The sequence below is a fragment of the Macaca thibetana genome, chromosome 9, assembly GCF_024542745.1.
Source record: "Macaca thibetana thibetana isolate TM-01 chromosome 9, ASM2454274v1, whole genome shotgun sequence".
NCBI classification, from domain to species: domain Eukaryota; kingdom Metazoa; phylum Chordata; class Mammalia; order Primates; family Cercopithecidae; genus Macaca; species Macaca thibetana.
In genome coordinates, this window is record NC_065586.1 from 89,735,914 (window position 1) to 89,756,224 (window position 20,311).

Genomic DNA, 20,311 nt, shown 5'->3' on the forward strand with positions numbered 1-20,311 from the left:
CCTCTGAGTCACCTCCCCTAAGTGTAACCTTGGATTTCTGTTCCTCTCGTCTCACTGCACTTTCCCCTCCTCCCTTTGTGCGCTTTCCACAAGTTAGACAGACTCTAGGAAGACTATTCTTGCTCCATTTCTGTCCTAAAGGCAAACCGAAATGATCAGACTTGTGATCATTTATAAATGGGCTGGTGCCTCTAGAACAGGGGTTACGCCAGGCTGAATTGAACAGATAAGCAACCTTTGAAAAGGTCAGTTTCTCACCTGTCACCCTCTGGCTGAATGTCCTTCTGGTGGCATGCTGAATCAGTCCATGCCAACTCTTAGGAGTTTCCCGTTTTTGTGAATGGAAGAGGAATTGTCTACCCCCAGGCAGCTCATGGCAAGATGAGACACTTATGTGAGTCTATCTAAGAATCTTGTGGGTGTTTAACTTCAAAGAAAGTTTCTACCAGTAAGACTTATTGTAAGGTGACAAGACAGTATTTTGGAAAGAAAATTGACATAAAAACACTTTACTGTTGTCATTGAACTTTGTGACACCTCTTGTTCTAACTGCTTATCTCAACAAAGCTTTTTTCAAATTCTGGTTGGAACTGTTACCCATATGTCTTATATTCTTGGATGACCTTAACAGACAGCATACAGCTGTCCCAAGACATCTCCTTACTTTCTTCAGGGACAGTGTGGGTCTTAGACTGAAGCAAGGAGAAGTAGTTTCTTAGGCCTGTGCTTCATATCCTCTGGAAGGAGTTAGTGATTGAGTGTAGCAGTGGTTCTCAAACCAGTGGAGTCTTTTAGAGTTACAGATATTCTATTTCAGTGGGTCTGAGATGGGGTTTGAGAATTAATTTTTTTTTTTTGGAGATAGGGTCTTACTCTGTTACCTAGGCTGTAGTGCAGTGGCATGATCACAGCTCACTGCAGCCTCGACCTCCCTGGCTTACTCGATCCTTTCATCTAAGCCTCCCAAGTAGCTGGAACCACAGGCACACACCACCGCACCCGACTAATTTAAAAATATGTTTTGCATTGATGAGGGGGTTGATGCGTGTGTTGCCCAGGCTGGTCTCAAACTTTCGGGCTCAAGAGATCCTCCCACCTTGTCCTCCCAACGTGCTGAGATTACAGTTATGAGCCACTGCACCTGGGAATTAAAATTTTAAGTGTTATTCCGGTGATTCTAATTCCCAACCAGGATTGCGAATCACCAGCTTAAAGCAGAGGATAGAAAAGCTGAGTAACTTTGCCGTTTTCTTCTAAGTGAGGAAATTATACCATGGCCACTTACCTAATTTGAATAATTTGAGTTACCAAATTATTATATATGCTTGCAGTGAGATATGAACATGGAACATAAACAAATGCCTCTTTCAATTATGCTAGTCGTGCTCATCTCCATTGACAGGACTGAAATGATTCAGTAAGAGACTGAGGTTTGTCTGAGTGGAGCCAGTCCTCACCCTCGTTAACAAATCATCAAGTGCAGCGAAGCCTTCTAATGTCTGTCCCTTCCCAGTTGGAAAGCATGAGCCTTAAGTGTTTATAGGCAAGAAAATATATGTGTATGTGTTTTAAGGGAAAAGGTCACCAGGGCCAAGGGGGTGCAATTAATTTTTAAAGAGTTAAAATATTTAATGTTACGTGAAAATATTCCTGGGGAAAAATTAGCAAGTTTATGTTGGAGAAGATACTTGAAACATAGAGCAGGGAGATGTTTTCTGTCCTTGATCTTCTCATTCTGTTCTGTTTGAGGGTGGAGTTTCTATGTAGGGGTTGAGTTTCTTTTAAGAAAACACTGTTTTACTTGGAACTGAATTCTGAAATTTCAGAGGTCAAACCCTAAGGCTGACCACAACCAAGGCATGTATTTTGTGGTACTTCATTTGGAAGTCTTCTAAAGCTTCCTTCTCATGGGCTGAGTGTGTACAGTTTATTTCTGCAGTATATGAGCACTTGGATACAGAACAGAATGAGGATTCTGGCATCTTAAAGGAAGGACGACTGCTAGTTCCAAAACAGTATCTTCAGTTGTGCCCCTAGAACAGGAAGAGGTAGAGAATGGTGCCTTTGACCACGAGGCCAGGCTGTAGAATGCCCCAGAAAGCCTGTGCATCAGCATACTTTGGTCCCAGTTTGCAAAGTCATCTCACTGACCTGAAGATGTGTAAATGTATTACCTGGTGTTTACATTTATCAGAGAAGGGCATTTTTAAAAACATTACACAATACTGTTTTATAGCTATCACATTGTAAAGTCCTAGATTGGAATGATAACATGAGTTTTCCTACAAATTGCTCATATCCACTCACCCTTCAGTTCCACTGTGCTCTTAATCAATGAGGGCCACTTGTGTTTCCTTTTTTTTTTTTTTTTTTTTGAGACGGAGTCTTGCTCTGTTGCCTGGGCTGGAGTGCAGTGGCGCAAACTCAGCTCACTGCAAGCTCCGCCTCCCGGGTTCACACCATTCTCCTGCCTCAGCCTCCTGAGTAGCTGGCGCCCGCCACCACGCCCGGCTAATATTTTGTATTTTTAGTAGAGACGGGGTTTCACCGTGTTAGCTAGGATGGTCTCGATCTCCTGACCTTGGGATCTGCCCACCTTGGCCTCCCAAAGTGCTGGGAAACATAGGCCACCATGCCTGGCCTATGTTTCCTCCTTATCCTCAACCCTGTTTTTGTGTTAATTTCAAAAAAGAATATATCCCGCAGTGTGTGGCCTTTGTTTGTGGGCATTCTCTGCCCACCCTGCTGCTTTTGCTCTCCTCTGAATGACAGAGGAGTAAGACTGAAAGCAGGTTCTACTCCTGTGTAGGAAACTAAGACATAGAAAGTGGCTAAACAGAAGTTTAAAGCTCACACAGATTGTCATTAATGACTGAATACTTGATGCCCTGGAGAAAGCACTGGTTTCCTGGTTCAGATCAAGCCAAGAGTAGGGATTAGATGGCAGTTCTGTACAAAGCACTTGGGATCCAAAGGGCTAGATAACCTGCACCCTCCCCTTGAGGAGTTTGTGCTCTGAATGGGAAGATCAGTTGTGAATCATGAAAAGTTATATATAGATCTGATTAACAGTTCAAAATAACAAAATGGAGAACCTTCCCAGACTATGCTGTTGCCAATAGTGTTAGACTCTTGAGTTTTTCCCTGAAGTTCTCTCACCTTTCATTCACTGAATAGTTATCCAGTGTCTTCCATGTGCCAGGCATGAACAAGACAGCAAGATCCCAGCCCTGGAAGAGCTCACAGACTTGGGAGAAGTCAAATAATCACCAGATAACTGTATAACCCAATTAGAACCCATTTTCCAGAAAAGAACACTTTCTTCATAAAGGCAGTTTCACCAGTGAGATGGCATAAGACATCATTTGGAAGGACTTTTTACTTGCCATCTTGACAAGTTTTTCTTAAAGATTTCTCTCACCATCTTGGCAAGCATTCTACTTCTTGACTTGTAAGTGAGGAATGATTCTTCAGTGAGCCATAGGAAATCCATTTGATAGGGTGAAATGGCATTTTAAAAATGCAGGTTTAAATTGTTGTCCTCATCTATGGTTCTTCATAATTGATGATGAAAATGGTACAGGCCCAGAGAAATGATATGCTTAGGAGGTAATATAGCCTATTAACCTTTGACACGGCTCCATTTTTCCCAGTATCTAAGCGAAAAATGATAAAACGTACACTTGGAAGCAAGGACTAACCAGAATTTAATCTTTTTCAGAAGCCAAGAAGAAAGCACCCTGTCCTGGACTTGGCTTGTTTTACACATTATTGTCTGCCTTCTGTTTCTCAGTGAGCTCTTTATTGGTTAAAAAAGTGCAAGACGTCCATGCTGTAGAGATTAGTGCATTTCGATGTGTGCTCCAAATGCTAATTGTTCTCCCTTGCTTAATATACAGAAAGTAAGTATTTTTTAACTGCAAAGTAGAAGATATTAATAAATGTGTGTGTATCTTTTCACCTGCCTATAATTACTCTACAGTATCTGCTTTATCCCTCTCATACACTTACCAGTTCCTATGCCCCTTGGTTCTGCTTAATGAAAAGTCATAAGCATCCACCCATAGAAGATTCTACCATAAGCATAAACCACATACCCAACAAAGTGGGGAGAAAGAAATTTTGTTGTTCACCACCTCCCCTTTTGAAAACAGAGCTTTCTTTGTATAATTCCTCCTGTCTTGTATCACCCTCCCTTCTTTCCTTTGGCATAACTACTGTTTGGAAGAAAAAGATGAATGAAAAGAAGTAATAGTGTATCCTAGTGTCAGAAGTTTTTTTTAGAACGAGCTGCTTTCTTACCAGGGCAAATAAAATATTATAATAATAATATTTAGGTATTCCTCAAAAGGTGATGGGGTAACCCTGAGCAAGGTTACCTTCATATTCAGTTTCCTCTTTTGTAAACTGGAGGTAATGATACTGTGTGACCTCTGCCCTACAAGGTGATAACAAGGGTCTAATAAGATTTATTACAGGGTGGAGTGCCTTGCGTAGAACATAACAGCATATGAAAATTGTCTCTATTCCGCCCTCTCTGTTCTCTCCCAACCCAATTCCTCTTTTCCTTCCCTGTTGTACTGCCCACCCTGCCTGGGTTAAAATTATGCTTCCTTCAACCATTGTAACCTCCATATACCTCAGTGTATTTAGAACCCTGAGAGAGAGACCAGTTGGGTCCTTAGTGGCTGCCTGGCTCTTTGTCTCTTTGGGCAAAAAAGCCTACACCCCAAATGAAAAGCTTTAGTCACTTGTCACCAAAGTCTGCTTGTATCTCTAACATGGTGCAGACTCGCTTAGAAGAGTTTCACTCCATATCCTAAGGATTTGGTGGGAAAAGTGAAAATCTGCTAATATCTGCAAATTTCTGTCAATGTGGACAAGTCACACTATTTTAAGAAATGATGGTAGGGCTTTAGAAATTTCTAAGGGTAGCAGCACAACACTGATGCTAACATAATTATCTTCCCCATTTTGAAATAAAGATATTGTCAGGGGAAGAACAGTGGAAGAATGTTGTTAAAATCCTTGGTCCTAATCTGTTTTGACCCATTTTATGTTTTATTATCATGGAAGACTCTTTGCTTCTCAAAGTATGGGCCAAATGTGACCGTGCTTTTATTTTAACTCCAAGATACCCGGGGTAGCCTAGATGATGATCTAATGAAGTCTAGCCCTGCAACAAGTCAGCAAGTTGCACCTAGACAGGAACCTACACAGAGTGGGTACTTAGTAAATATTTATTGAAAAGAATTTGAATAGCAGTAAGCATGGTTTTCCAAACACTACATGTTCTTTTTCAGTGCGTTTTGACTCCTCATGAGAACGATGAAAACTTGTCTCATATTCAATCTAAAATAAATTTTAGCAGTGTTTCAAGTTTTATAGAAAAATTCATGAGATTGAGAATCAGCATTAGCTGGGTTTAAGTTTCCTTAAACAGGGCAGCTGAATCTTGACCTTGTATTTATTGTAAAAGTGGTATGTTTTCTTTATAGAAAATTTGGAGAAAACAAATATAAAGAAGGAAAATTACCTATGAGTTTATCTATTAAGAGATAAACATGATTAACATTTAGTTTATTTTCCTTTTTGTCCTTTTTGCAAGCATATATGTATACATATACATGGGATACATATCTATATTAATTGAATTACAATTTTACTATGTATGTAATTCACTTGCACTGGTATTGCTTTTACTGTGAACGCTTTACTGTCATTAACTATACTTAGAAAATACTATTTTAAAAGGTATATAATATTCATTTGTGGATATTATAATTAATTTACTATTCCCTTATTTTTTGATATTTAGTACTTTTAAAATAATGTTTAATTACAAATTGTAATTTAAAAACAAATGTTAATTTCATTTAATATGCATTTCTTCATTTGAATTTACAGAACTGGGTTTATAGGCCCAAAAAGTCATCGAATTTTCCTCATTCTCAGAGGAGTCCTTGGTTCTACCTCCATGATGCTTATATACTATGCTTTCCAGACAATGGCCCTCGCTGATGCCACAGTTATCACGTTTAGCAGTCCAGTGTTTACGTCCATATTTGCTTGGATATGTCTCAAGGAAAAATATAGCCCTTGGGATGCTCTTTTCACCATGTTCACAATCGCTGGAGTGATCCTTATCGTGAGACCACCATTTTTGTTTGGTTCTTTGGGGATCGAAGAAAGCTATTCAGTCCACCTTAAGGGAACATTCGCAGCAATTGGACACGCCGTGTTTGCTGCATCGACTCTAGTTATCCTAAGAAAAATGGGAAAATCTGTGGACTACTTTCTGACCATTTGGTATTATGTAGTACTTGGCCTCGTTGAAACTGTCATCATCCTCTTTATATTAGGAGAGTGGAGTCTGCCTTACTGTGGGTTGGACAGGCTATTTCTCATATTCATTGCGCTCTTTGGTTTGGGGGCTCAGATATTTATCACAAAAGCACTTCAAATAGAAAAAGCAGGGCCAGTAGCAATAATGAGGACAATGGATGTGGTCTTTGCTTTTATCTTTCAGATTATTTTCTTTAATAATGTGCCAACATGGTGGACAGTGGGTGGTGCTGTCTGCGTAGTAGCCAGTAATGTTGGAGCGGCCGTTCGTAAATGGTACCAAAGTTCCAAATGAAGCATCATTGCAGAAATACATATTTTTTTCAAGTACACCATCACCTAATTCACAGACAGCATATGCACACATCTGGAAAATCTGCATTTGCTTCGTTGGTTATATTTAATAAATTTCCTAAAGTACCATTTTTGAATATAGTATGTCTTTAATTAGTTAAGACTAGCTAGTCTGTTTGGTGTAACAATATTTTGGTAGCTTTGGTTTTGTTTTTTTGTTGTTGTTGGGGTCGAGTTGCTGAGAGGAGAGCTCATTGTTTGAAGAAAAACCAAAAAATTTTATGGCTAGTAATATTATATGTAATTTTTAAAATGTATTTTTGGTACTGATGGGATATGGGTGGGGAGGCTATTTTAGATATTCTTTTAGCAGTGTAGAGCCTAAGAAACTTGGTTCTACCACCATGATCTTTATATACTATGCCTTCCAGACAATTGATAATGCTGCTATAATTAGTATTATGTTGATAATTCATTTGCAACCTTATTCTATTTAGGAGGACGAAGTTGAAGCTTAGAATAGGTGCCTGCTTAATGGTGTTAATAATACAAATGAATTGGCCTTATTTTCAAGTATTTTATAAATGATTATCATACTTGTAACTCATATTTGTGCCTTTTCATTTTAATGCTGGAATTTTTATTATGTCACCTCTAAAACACTTAAATTGCCAAATTTGGCAAGTAGTTTTCTGTTTCAGTCGCATTAGCAACTGCAGCTAGCATTCTATAATTTTAATTGTCCTCAGTTTTTTTTGAAACTGCTCTAAATTTTTCTTAACATTCCAGGATTTCAGATCTTTAAATCACAAAGAGAAATCTTGGCATGACCAGTGTGCACATTTCCATCCTGAAGTGTTTTCTCTTCACTAGAAATGTGATTTTCTATAAATTCCCCTTGAATTTATAGTGTGATGCCAAATAAAATTTTCTCAGGATCTTATTAGGTTGAACCATATGTAATTGCCAAGATTTTACTATTTTAACTTAAAAAACCATAGTTTCATATGGTTCACCCTAATAGATACCTCCCTTATTCTCTAAATGAAATAGAAGACTTTGGAGTATATGTTTTTAAAGTAATTTTTAAAAATATGATAATGTATTAAACTTATTTTTATAGTTATGAAATTATATGTAATAATGTTTTATGTTATACATTAAAGACTTGTGAATCTATGTTTGATTGACTTTCATAGTTTCCTGCATTGAAATAAAAATCGCTATAAATTCTAGTTTATCAGCATGATGTTAAATGTCAGTGCCATACCTTGATGCAGCACCATGACACTAATGCCACGAATTCAAACAGCACATTTTACATCTGGAACTTCATCAGACCAATACTTTGCAGTTAGAGAGAATTTAATATCTAGAAAAGCTTGGGAGGTTAGTCAGGACTTAGGGAGTACACAAATGATTCTTTGTTGTAACGAACCCTTTATTGGTGAGGTTGCAGTAGCCTCCAGCTCTTACTGTGTCAGATGAAGCATCTGTCATTATCTTAAGCCCGCAGAGTTGAAAGGTTATAGGCTCTTTCGTACCCTCTCATCATCATTTTCCCAAAGCAAAGAGGAACTTGCCTTCTAGGATTCGTGCCTTGGTGAGAAAGGATCTTTTCCAATAGTTCAGTGGGGGAATTTTTGGCTTGCTGATTTTATCAATTGCCTTGACACCTGACAAATCCTAAATGAAGTCTATGTAGGTAAGTCATCTCTATTTCACCTAATTTACAGTGTTGGAATTTAGACTTGCAAAAACATCACTCTGCAAATACCTTAGATAATTATAGAATCAGGAGCATTTGAGAACTCGGAGGTCTCAGAAATCATCACATAGGGGCCATGCTCCATAGATAGGGATGATAGAGAGGAGACTGCCCAAGTTGAATTTCCATGGTCTTCCTCCCTCCCTTAGTTCCATGATAAAGTATGGACAGTAAACCACTACTTGAGCCACCTAAGGTGAATTAACTCTCAGGGAACCCTCTTCCAGTTCTTTACCTTGCACAATGAAAGAACCAATGGCACCTAGAAAGTTAAATCCCTTTAGGCCCATACACTAGAGCATGTTTTATTTCAACAATGTGGTTTAAGTACTTGAATGTCACACTATATGACTGAGGTTAGAGAAAATGTTTCTTCTAGCCCTTGCAGGTATGATTCTTAAACACAATGTCCAAGGTGTATACAAGGATATGTATTGTAGCAACTATGGGTATGTATATTTTCAGAGTGTAGTTTCCGTATCTTGAAAAGTAAAATATTTTCATAAATTGTTTTTATAAGTACTAATAAAATAATATGAAAGAAAGCTATATGTTGGTTGTTATGATTATAGCAAACATATAAGTTATTTCCCTTTCAACCCTGTGCTTCAAAATTTATTTTCTATAGGGGATTGACCTCTAGCCATCCAGCTGGGATATAATCTCAAGGTTTAAACTATTTATCTGACCTGCTTGTACTATCAAGAGGGTCAGATGAACAGTGTAATCTGTTTATCTCTCCAAAATAAAGGCATTAATCTTCTATGTCAGTGAGACCTTCATTCTTCTAGACCCTGAGAACTTACAAAGCAGCTTTGAACTCTGTACTTTTTGTTCCTGTAGCAAATCCGATACTAAATTCTGAAGAGTCTTTCTTGTCTTACTGTCTTCTTACTGTCTTGTAGATTCATTCTTTCCTCACCATTTCCACTGCTACCATCTTAGTCCAAGACTTAACACCTTACACCTGAATTGCCACAACAGTACCCTGCTTTCACTGTTACTCTGGTTCTCATGAAACCACAGTGATGCCTTATTACACACCATATCACATCAAATTACTCATCTGGCCCTATTCCCACTTCTCCCACCTGATTTCTACATCTCAACAAAATTGGATACTCCAGTCAGCCTTACCACTAGCTCCCGTGTTTGCCAGTAGAGTCCTTCCTCTGCATTTCCCGCCTGTCCTTACCTTCTCTTATTTACCCTCTAAGGCCTGTTAGCCTCCAATGCCTCAGCTGGGGCTTTTGTTTCTTCTGGACTCTAGCTTCTCCTACCTACATAATCCATCTTGGAAGAGTGGGTAAAGCATTGGATTAGGATCTGAAGATCTAGTATGGTTTTATCACTTTTCAGCTGGGCAAATCACCTAATGCACCTGAGCCTGTTTTCCTCACTTGCCCAGTCCCTCTTGCAAATGAGTGCCATAGAAGGGCTTGTAGACCATTAAGGATGAAAACATAAGTATTGAACTGTGGTTAAGAATGTAGAATTGAGTATTCACTCTCCTCTTCAAAATGAGGCTTATAACAGAGTCCTTACTCCTGAGCAGCCTCACCAGGAACCATAAGAACATGCCTATCAGAATGCAAACTCCATTTGGCTCCCTCCTCCTAGCACAGAATTGTGCTGCTGTTGGAAAGCTTTCACTTCCTAGCTGATCTTCCCAGGTAGGGCTGCCAAGGATCACCAGTCCTTTCATGCGCAGGTGTTGCCACCTTTCCAGTTCTGGCCCTAGCTCTGGTCTTATATGGGTATTATACTTGGCTCTGACCTGGGGAATGGGCCTGAATCTTGTGTGTTTCCCGTGCACTACGTACTCAGCATGCTTCTTTTAGCCTCTTATCTATTGCACCCAGTAAGCATAATTAGTCTCTTGAGGGCATTCTAGTAGGAAGAGAGCCAGATGTCCTTGATAACACCCTGGTGTCTGATCTGGTGTGTATGGATCCATGGTCAATAATGGGCATTAGAATTTGGCTATATGGGTGAAGGCTGGATATACGAATCCTGGACACTACCCTAAGCATGCTGTTTTATGCCCCCTTTGGTGCCTTATATCAAATCTAATACAGCTACCATATTCACCTAGAATTCTGCAAGATAACCTATTAGGGACTCTGATCCACAAAGATGGATCCACGTTTTAGCCTATTTGAACATTAAGTTTGGAGCTGGACCTGGGAAAACAATTCACAGCCCATGAACCTTGGCACTTCTCATCTCCTGGAAATTGGGGGGTGGGTTTTATAGCAAGAGGGTAAGGAGAAGACATAGCTGTTTTCAAGGGAGGGCAGGAAATGTAGCAGAGATGCCCAGTACACAGGAAAATGTTCCACTGGGCCCAGGAAATGTCACTACTAGAGGAAAGAGCCTGGGTCTCTTCTACTAAACTTTCAAGGTTCTAGAAACCATGTGAGATTAATACCAGTAAGCCTGATGAAGCAAAGGAAGTAACCTAGATTCATGATTAGTTGCCAGGGTGGGGTCAGGAAAGTATAAAACCATAGTTGAGCAGAAGTAGACTTGGGCAGAAGGAAATGTGTTCAGGTGAATGGTGCAGCACAAAAGTACCATGCCAGGGTTGGGAACTCTATGGTGCAGCAGAAGTAGATGGAAAGGCCAGGTCAGAGAAGTGCATTCCTGTATCTGAGGATATAAGAACTTGGCCGTTCTTACAGCTGTTCCAAGTATACTTGGCCATGATTTAAGATTAAGCTGTATGTGCCAAGAACACACCAGAAAGAGAGAAACTAATAATACAACTATCTTTGATTTTTTCTATGATTATAGCAGGTGCTAGCTCAATAATATTAGAATTGAATTCAAAGCAATAGCAGAATTCAGAATGGACTAACGTTTTCTTTCTTCTGATACTCCCCCTGGGAAGTCAGCCACATTGCTGTGAGGAAGCCTGGGTTACATGGAGAAGTCCACATGGAGAGGCCCATGTGAAGAGGAACTGAGGCCCCAACACTTGGCCCCATCTGCACTACCAGCTGATAGCCAGCACGAGCTTGCCAGCCCTGTGAGTGTGCACGCTGGGAATGGATCCTCCAACTCTCAGGTGAGCCGCCCCAACTGATGCTGTGCGGAGCAGAGACAAGCCTTCCTCCCACCTCCTGAGCTCTGCTCAAATTGCAGATTTGTGAGAAAAAGAAACCAGTTATTACTGCTTTAAGCCACCAAAAAATAAATAAAAATATAAACGATATAACTGTCTTGGATATGTGTGTACCACAGTATACACAAGCACCATTATGTAAAGCAAAACGCCTCAAAAGAACAAAAATCAACAAAAGGTAGGACATTTTCATGGGCTTTTCTTAGCCTGTGACAGATAAAATTTGCAAAAATTAAATATATAGGGGATAAGAATAATAAAATATAATAAAGTTGGTCTAAACCAATTGTTTTCAAAGTGTGGTTTGGATACCTCTGACAGTCCTCAGGACCCTTTCAAAGTGTTTTCAATGTCAAAACTATTTTAATAACAATACTAAGAACATTATTAGCCTGTTTCACAATCATTCTCTCATAAGTATACAGTGGAGCTTTCCAGAGGCTATTGGACATGAAATTGCAACAGCTTGAATGCAGAAGCAGATAGGAGAATACAGCTATTATCTATCAAGCCAGGTTTGCAAAAATATAAAGCAATGCCACTCTTCTCACTAATTTTTTTTTGAAAATAGTTATTTTTTATTAAAGTTATTTATATTAACATATAATTACATTATCTTTCAAGGCCAGCAGACTGGCTCACACCTGTAATCTCAGCATTTCGGGAGGCCAAGGTGGCCAGATTGCTTGAGTCCAGGAGTTTAAGGCTGCAGTGAGCTATGATTGCGCCACTGCACTCCAGCCTGCGTGACAGTACAGGATACAACAGGCGAACACACTTCCTGTTTATGTGCTTTAGTTCCTTTGCATGTACATTTTAGAAAAGTCAGAAGTCTTTGGTACTTTGCAGCATGTGTGCATTGGTACAACATCTAGAAAGGGCAATTTGGCACCATCTATCAGATTTACTTATGTGCAAAATGATATGTACAAGATTATTCCAGCCTGATTTGTAATAGCAAGAAAACATGGAACTAGCCTGAATGTCCCTCAATAGAGTACTGGTTAAATAAGTCATGGTATATACCCAAAATAAAATATAAATGCAATTAAAAATAAATTTAAGAAGAGCAAGGAAGCTTTCCATATATGGATGTGGGATAATGCCCAAAATTGTTAAGTGAAAAAGCAAAATTCATATCATGGTTGAGTATGTGCTCGTTTGTATAAAAAGAGGGTAAACAGAATATTCCAGGAGGATATGCAAGAAACTGTTAACATTGGTTGCCTTTGGCAGCTGAAGAGCAAGGTGAGAGGAGACTTTCCACTGAATCCCCTTTTACACCTTTTGAATTTTGAACCATGTGGGTAAATAACTTAGTCAAAATAAAATAAAATAAAATTGGTGGAACAAAAATGAAAAGGTGACTTGATGGAAAAGAAAGGAGAAAGAAAAGGAGTAAAAGACATAGGAGCTACATACGTACATGACATCATACATACATACATACCTGCATAGAGGGATGTTTACTGCTGTAATCTGGGCTGTCACCCTGACTCACCTTACTGACTTCCTTTTGCTCCCTCCTCTTTTGCCTCATAGAGTCTGCAGACCATATTTAAATTCCCACATGCTCCATGATTGAAGAGACTACAAAAGATGAAACTGAAGTTCACCATTTTAATAGGACTATATTCTCCAAGATCCCAGAACGCATGTGTGACCCTGATTCAGATGTCTGCCTTCCTATGGCACCAAAACAATTTTTACTTGGAAAGGACACTAACATTTATTGAATAAACCTCATCTCAGCCAAGAGCTTCTTAATCTTTGTCTCGTTCCCTCACCAACGCTGGGAGATAGACTGATTGGGAACTGAAGTTCAAAGAGGTTGAATGGGGTTACCTACCTGTTAAATTCTAGTCCCCTCACTAGTTAATGATGAGGCTGGGCCACGAGGTCTGCCTGACTCCAAAGACCTTGCCCTTTCCAGTACTTCATGCTGCCTCCATACTTGAGGGTGGTAGAATGCAGAACAGGGAGTCACTGTAGCATTTGTCACTGTGGTGGTGAAAGGATTGTTTTTTGACTTTGGGATTTAGGGATACATATGTCCTCCTTCCTCCTTCCCCTCCTAGAGCAAGAGCTAGATGTGAAACAATAGGTGATGACAACACTGCATATATTTCAGTTTTATTTCTTGCAATCTGCTAATCAGCATTTGTTGGGAAGTAGCCATAAACAATCTTAGCCAATGCAAGGAAACACCAAATATTGTCAAGCCCTCACATTGGTCATAATTGGAAGCAAACATGACATATACGGACTATATAATCAGTTTGTGAGGGCTACAGCAAGATGCTGCCCAAGAGCCTAGGTATAAGCTGGCTTCCTACGGCCTCCAAGCTGGAAAGAATGGAGCTATACACAGTCATCTGAATATACAGAAGTGAACCCTGGGTCAGCCACATTCAGCTATAACTTCCCCATACTATTTCTACAGATGCAATGTGCCAATCGGAAGAAAGGTGGCCAGCCTCAGGAGAAAGAAAAGGAGAGTGACTCTGGCAGGCCTGCTCCATTGTAGAGATGAGATACACCAAGAGAGTGAGTTCCCAGCTTTTCTCCCAAAAGCACCCCTAATAGCTGAGAAGAATCTGGAGGCATAGCTACCATCACAGCTACACTAACCACCATCCTTTACTGTGTCCTTCAGGTGTCTGTCCTAGCTAGTTTTGTGGTCTGGCTCCTTGAGTCCCTGAAACAAGTCTGTTTATTTTCATCATATTGGTGAGATTATAGAGCTTGGACAAATTACATGACTTTTCGAAGGTCACATAGCTAGTAAATGTCAAGAGTCTTATTCTCAAAACCCTGGTTTGTCCAACTCCAAGCCAGTGCTCCTGACTCCACTATTCTACTGCTCACTCTAACCCTAAAGCCGCCCAATTCAACCTCAAATCTTCTTGGAGGCTTCATGCTTTAAAATAAAAATCCATGCAATTTTTTGCATCCTAATTAATAATATATCTGTGTGTTTTAGTGTAAAAATGTTTTTAAATTACCAATTCAGTTATTTAGCTTTTTATTCCCCAAATCTCAGGTACCCTAGGCAGATGTGTCATATTTATCCTGGGCTTTATGTACCTCTGGTTTGAGGGACTCTTGAACTTCATTTTAAGAAACATGGCCCAATGAATACACAGTCAAGTCTTCATGCTCCTGAACACTACATTATAAAATCAGCACTCCTTTTTCTTTGTATATTTGTGTTATCAAGTAACTATGTGATTATAATCTGGCTTCTCATAGACCGTAAGCGTAGAAGAGAATCAAAAGATTGAGTACCTGATTCCCTAAACTGTTAAATTTCCCATTGTATATTAATAAAATTTGTATTGCTTCATAAATAAGACTCTATGTTTTTGGTTATTGTTGCTCTTCCTAGAAAGATAGAATGTATTCCCAGCTTCCCTCACCCCCTTTCTTCTGAAATAATATCCCTGTATTAGAGTAATTATGATGGCTGCTATAACAGACAACACCCCAAATCTCAGAGTCTTAAAAAATAAAGCTTTATATCTCGATTCCCTCACAGTCTGATGTAAGTTGCAAGGTCTCTACAGTATCCCTCCCTTAAGTGGTGATTAGGCTCCAGACTCGCTCCAGACTCCTTCCCTCTGATGACCCTGACTTCTCATGCAGGTAGCCTCCAAGTTTACCAAGATTTTACATCAACAGTCTTGACAGAGAACATCGTTTCTACCCAAATGCCATTGACTTTAACCTAACTTAAAAGGAGGGTAGGAAATAAGATTTTCCTTTGTGCTCAGGAAGAGGAAAAGAACAATAGCAACAGAATTTGATGAACCTAAAGCAGTGTTTCTGCCATAACCCCTTCCTTTGGGGAACTGTTGAAATCTAAGTCCCTAGTTTTGGTGGAGCTGGCAATTCAGAATCCTACCCCCAGTGGCCTAGGAAGTGGGCAGACCCATGACCTGAGCTCAGCCAAGTCAGGTTTATCTCTCTCTGTAATTTGAATCATGAGCAGGGTCTCAAGCGCAGAAGGTGCACCCTTGAGCTGTCCAGTGGCAGTGCCCAGAGAGAAGGGCCTTGGGTGCTGGCTATAGAAATCCTATAGACAGACTGGGTCCTGTCCCTCCTGATGCTCAGTTGTCCAGCTCTTCCACCAAGTCTGTGAGATCCCCACTATCCTTCCAATTAATTCCCTACTTGTGATTAAGTTAGAATTTGTTTCTGGGCTGGGCACAGTGGCTCACAACTGTAATCCTAGCACTTTCGAAGGCCAAGGCGGGCTGATTGCCTGAGCTTAGGAGACCAGCCTGGGCAACATAGCAAAACCCCGTCTCTACTAAAAATACAAAAAATTAGCCGGGCATAGTGGTCATACCTTGTAGTCCCAGCTACTCGGGAAGCTGAGGCAGGAGAATCGCTTGAACTCAGGAGGCAGAGGTTGCGGTGAGCCAAGATGGTGCCACTACATTCCAGCCCGGGTGACAGAGCCAGACTCTGTCTCAAAAAAAAAAAAAAAAAAAAAAAGTGTTTCTCTTACTTGTACCCAAATACAATTATTAATTATTAACCTTAATTAATGCCCAATATTTGTCACCTATGTGCTCACAAGCAGATTTCCCGTCTCTTCATGACTCGACCCTTGGGGAAATGATGGGATATCTGTCCACCTTTTTCAGATGACATCTCTTTATGTTATTAAGATCTTTAATCTTCTAAGTGCATGAGAAAAGCAAGACACAGTACAAAGCAGATGTTTAAGGCCAAAGAAGTGGTAAAGACAACACGCCATCCTCTGCAGGGATGTCAGGTGGACAACGGGGTCATATCCAGGAGTGATCTCTAAAGAAAGATCCCATACATCAATTTGTCAACCTATTTCACAAATAAGAATCAGGATTCTAAAATAACGCTGTCCAGTAGAATTACACTGCAGGCTACACACGTAATTTTTACTTTTCTGGAAGCCATATTAAATAATGTAAAAAGACAAGTGAGATTAATTTTAATAATATATTTTTTTAACCCAGTACATCCAAAATATTACTGTTTCAACATGTTATCAATATAAACAATTATTAGTGAGATACATTCTTTCCATCATCCCAAGCCTCAAAATCGAATGTGTGTTTTATAGTTACTGCACATCTCAACTGAGACCAGCCGCATTTCAGATGCTCAGTGGGTACATGTGGCTAGTGAAATGACCTAATAGTCCCATAGACAGTTGTTTTTGGATAAACGTAGAAATTGGCCCTTCTAGTCTTAAAGTTTGAAACTTAAAGCTGTAAGTTGTTTCGGATGGTTGTACATCCCCATCTCCTCCATCATGGCATTGTTTCTTCTGAGAGTTCTTTTCCCCTCGTCTCTGCAGGTGATTCAGGTAAACCCTGACCTGGCTCCGGGCTTTGGTTCGTCCTCCTCCCAAGAGCAACTACAGGTGAAACTTGTGGCACCCACCTCCACTAGCTAGTGAAACCGACTAACAGTCCCATAGACAGTTGTTTTCGGATAAACATAGAAATTGGCCCTTGTTTGTATCTGAGTTCCTTCCTCGGGAAAGGATCCCCAGGCCTCTCAGGAAGTATCAAAGAACCGAAACCACGTCATTGCATCCACACAATGAAACGCCAGGCCCCTCATTCATCATGATTGCTTCCTTACGCCTCTGGAGTTCCTGTTTTCTCAGACATAGTAACATGTCTTCCCTGCTATATAAACCCCTAATTTTAATCAATCAGAGAGATGAATTTGAGACTGAACCCCCATCTCCTTGGGTGCAGCCCCCAATTAAAGCCTTCTTCCTTGGCAATACTCATTGTCTCAGTCATCGCCTTTCTGTGAAGCAAGCAGCAGGACCTAGACCGGACCCCTGGTGTTTCAGTGACACTAGTAGTTAGCATGTTTGACAGCATCATTCTAGAAAGTGCTAGGAAGAAAGGAGGGTTATAACAGCAGGCATGATTTCTTGAGCCCTGCCATGTGCCAGCACATGTCAAAGCTCCTTACATATTTCTCTCATTTGATCCCTGGAAAAGCCTTTTGAGATTCTTATTTTCTCTATGTTACAAATAAGAAAGATGACTTAGCGAGTTTAAGAAACTTGTGTGAAGTCACATTGCTAAACAAGGACAGAGGACAAAGCACATCACACACACAGTCTGTTTGTCACACACACAGTCTGTTTGACCCAAAGCAAACACTTTCTAATTGATCTCATGCTTTTCATTTGCAGATATGAGGACATGAATTGCCTTGGACTTTTACCCTAAAGGTTGTGGATCAGGAAAGGTCCTAAACAAAGCACAGGGGAATGGCACTAATCTCACCAGTAAGGTGTGTAGCCAAAACAGCTATTCCCTGTTAAGGTAGGAGGCATCTAACATGAATTAGAGAAACAGAAACAGGTGCTAATACATTTCTCCAGCCAAAAAATTCTATGAGAAGCAATGGTGAGGTGATGAGCAAGGCGAAAACACAAGTAAAGCTCCAGTAACCAGAAAGAGATCAGTGGGTTTGAACATTAACAAAGGGCAGAATTGGTGATAAAAAGTATTGAAAAACTTGGAAGGTAAACATGCAATTTCAGTAAAGCCAGTGGAGGTGGGTGCCACAGCTCCACTTGTAAGTTTGCCCTTGGGAGGAGGAGGAACCGGAACCTAGAGCCAAATCAGGGCTTACCTGGATCACCTATAGAGGTAAGGGGAAGTGAGCCCTCGGAAGAACCAAAGTCACAATGGAGGAGATGGGGATGTACCACCACCCGAAGTGTGTGTTTGAGAACATCCCTCTTCATCAGGCTTCGCACAGATTACCAGGGTAGACACAGGTGCTTATAGATGCTCAGCCAAGACTGACTTAAAAAGCCAGAGTCCATAAAACAGTCCTCAGTGAAATAAGAACACCATGCTAAATCTAGTAAATGTTTACATTTTGCCTTTTATGTATTAGTGTTCACCCTTTATGAAATTATGGTAACAGTGGATAGTCATTGTTTGGGTGGCTGTGTGTGTGTGTGTATGTGTGTGTTTAAAGTCTTCACTTGGCAAATATAAAAGTCAACAACTTTATATTGGTCCTCCAGTTTTACTATTAAAACAAATTAATGGTATATAAAATTTAAGAAAACACTGCTTGCTTAAGATCCCATTTGTTTCTCTCTGACGTTATTTCAAGTATTCACTCAACCCTAGCTCCATCCCCTGTGTATAAATATGCTCAAATTTCTTCAGATTAAACCAAATCAAACAAAACCTTCCTTAAAACTCTCCTCCCTTCCTCTCTAGGTACACCCAAGCACTTGTTTCTTCTTTATCGACCATTCTTTCCTCAACCCACCAGCTGTTGCTTTTTTCCCCCATTTTCCACATTGGCAGTTCAATATTAAACTGTGCAATAGTTTTTCCACCCAAGTAAAGGTGAAATAAAATTTGTTACTCAATCTCAATGTTTTCCCTTCTGGTTGAATCACTGTTCAAACAGTCTTGCTTTCTTCCTATTTAATCCCTGTGAGAAGGCACACTATTTCAGCTACATTATGTGTTAAATGGGCGTTTGTCAGCTACCTCGGGAATGTAGACAAGTTTATATGCTTGGATATAAGAGAAAAGCTCTGTTCCAAACTGGATTTCAAATAAACGTTGCTGTTAACTTTTAATTTTGACATAATTTCAGAATTACAGAATCACTACAAGAATTGTACAAAGAATTCCCATTACCTTTCACCCAGATTCCCCTGGAGTTAATATTTGAGAATAAGTTGAAAACATGATGCCATTTACCCTGTATAGTCAGGAGTCACAGTTCTCCATATATATATATATATATATACATGAATGAATGAAAGTGAGAAAGAAGAACGTACAGGAAGGAGGAGAAGAAGGAAGGTAGACATATATTTTATGAAATGGGCTTATGGGATTGTGTGGGTTGGCAGGTCAGAAATCCATAGAGCAGCCTAGCAGGCTGAAAATTAAGGTAAAGTTCAATATTGCAATCTGAGTCTGAATTCCACAGAGCAGCAGGCTGGAAATTCAAGCAGGGTTTCTATGTTGCAATTCTGAGGAGAATTCCCTCTTCCAGAAACCTCAGTCTTTGTTCTTAAAGTCTTCAGTTGATTGGATGAAGCCCACTCACATTACGGAGGGCAATCTGCTTTACTCAGAGTCTACTGAGTTAAATGTTAATCACATCTAAAAAATATCTTTCCAGCAACATCTAGTTTGGTGTTTGAGCAAACAACTGGGTGCCATAGCCTAGCCACATTGACACGTACAATCCACCATCACACTTCTGCAGTCCTGCAGTGTACATTTCCTTTAAAAGGACATTCTCTCTATAAGAACAGTAAAATGTGCAAAATCGGAGCATTAACATCAATACAATGTTTTCATCTATTATACCAACCTTATTCAGATTTTCACAATAACATAATGGACAGCCAAAAAAAAAAAAAAATCTGGAGAAAGTCAACAAGAAGAACATTTAAAATCCAGAAACTGAGAAATTAATGGAAATTAATTGTAATTACTTTCAATTAATTGTAATCGAAAGTAACTTTAATTAACAATTGTTAAGTTTTTTTTTAAGCCTCTGATCAAAGAAATTAAAAGTTGGCAATTTTCTGATGGACTCACCCATTTTTTTGAAATTTGATCTTCTAAATCCCAAAGTCTGGTACCTGACTGGAGATTCCATTCTTTCTCATCTGCTCTGGGAACTTGTTTTTCTGAGTTCTCAAACTCTTCATTTCTACTGACCCCCCTTCTACTTATAAATATGTTCAGGTCTCTTCTAGATTCACA

At 39.7% G+C, this 20,311-nt stretch overlaps 1 protein-coding gene and 1 long non-coding RNA gene across 4 annotated transcripts in view; one reads left to right on the top strand and one right to left on the bottom strand.

Annotated features, from left to right (window-relative positions):
• The window catches only part of SLC35G1 (solute carrier family 35 member G1), a 400,995-nt gene extending 392,039 nt beyond the window's left edge, over positions 1-8,956 (top strand). The window contains exons 3-4 of the mRNA XM_050802819.1: positions 3,722-3,902; positions 5,908-8,956. Coding sequence (XP_050658776.1) covers positions 3,722-3,902; positions 5,908-6,640 — 914 coding nt within the window. The 3' untranslated portion in view covers positions 6,641-8,956. The remainder of the gene's footprint in view (positions 1-3,721; positions 3,903-5,907) is intronic.
• The window catches only part of LOC126962058 (uncharacterized), a 155,647-nt gene extending 135,605 nt beyond the window's left edge, over positions 1-20,042 (bottom strand). The window contains exons 1-4 of one of the 3 annotated variants that reach the window (XR_007728575.1): positions 19,914-20,042; positions 15,886-16,004; positions 13,384-13,535; positions 13,036-13,124 (exon numbers count right to left, since the gene is read on the bottom strand). This is a non-coding gene — a long non-coding RNA (uncharacterized LOC126962058). The other 2 variants (XR_007728574.1, XR_007728573.1) reach the window with 2 other exon arrangements.
• Positions 20,043-20,311: the final 269 nt, after the last annotated feature.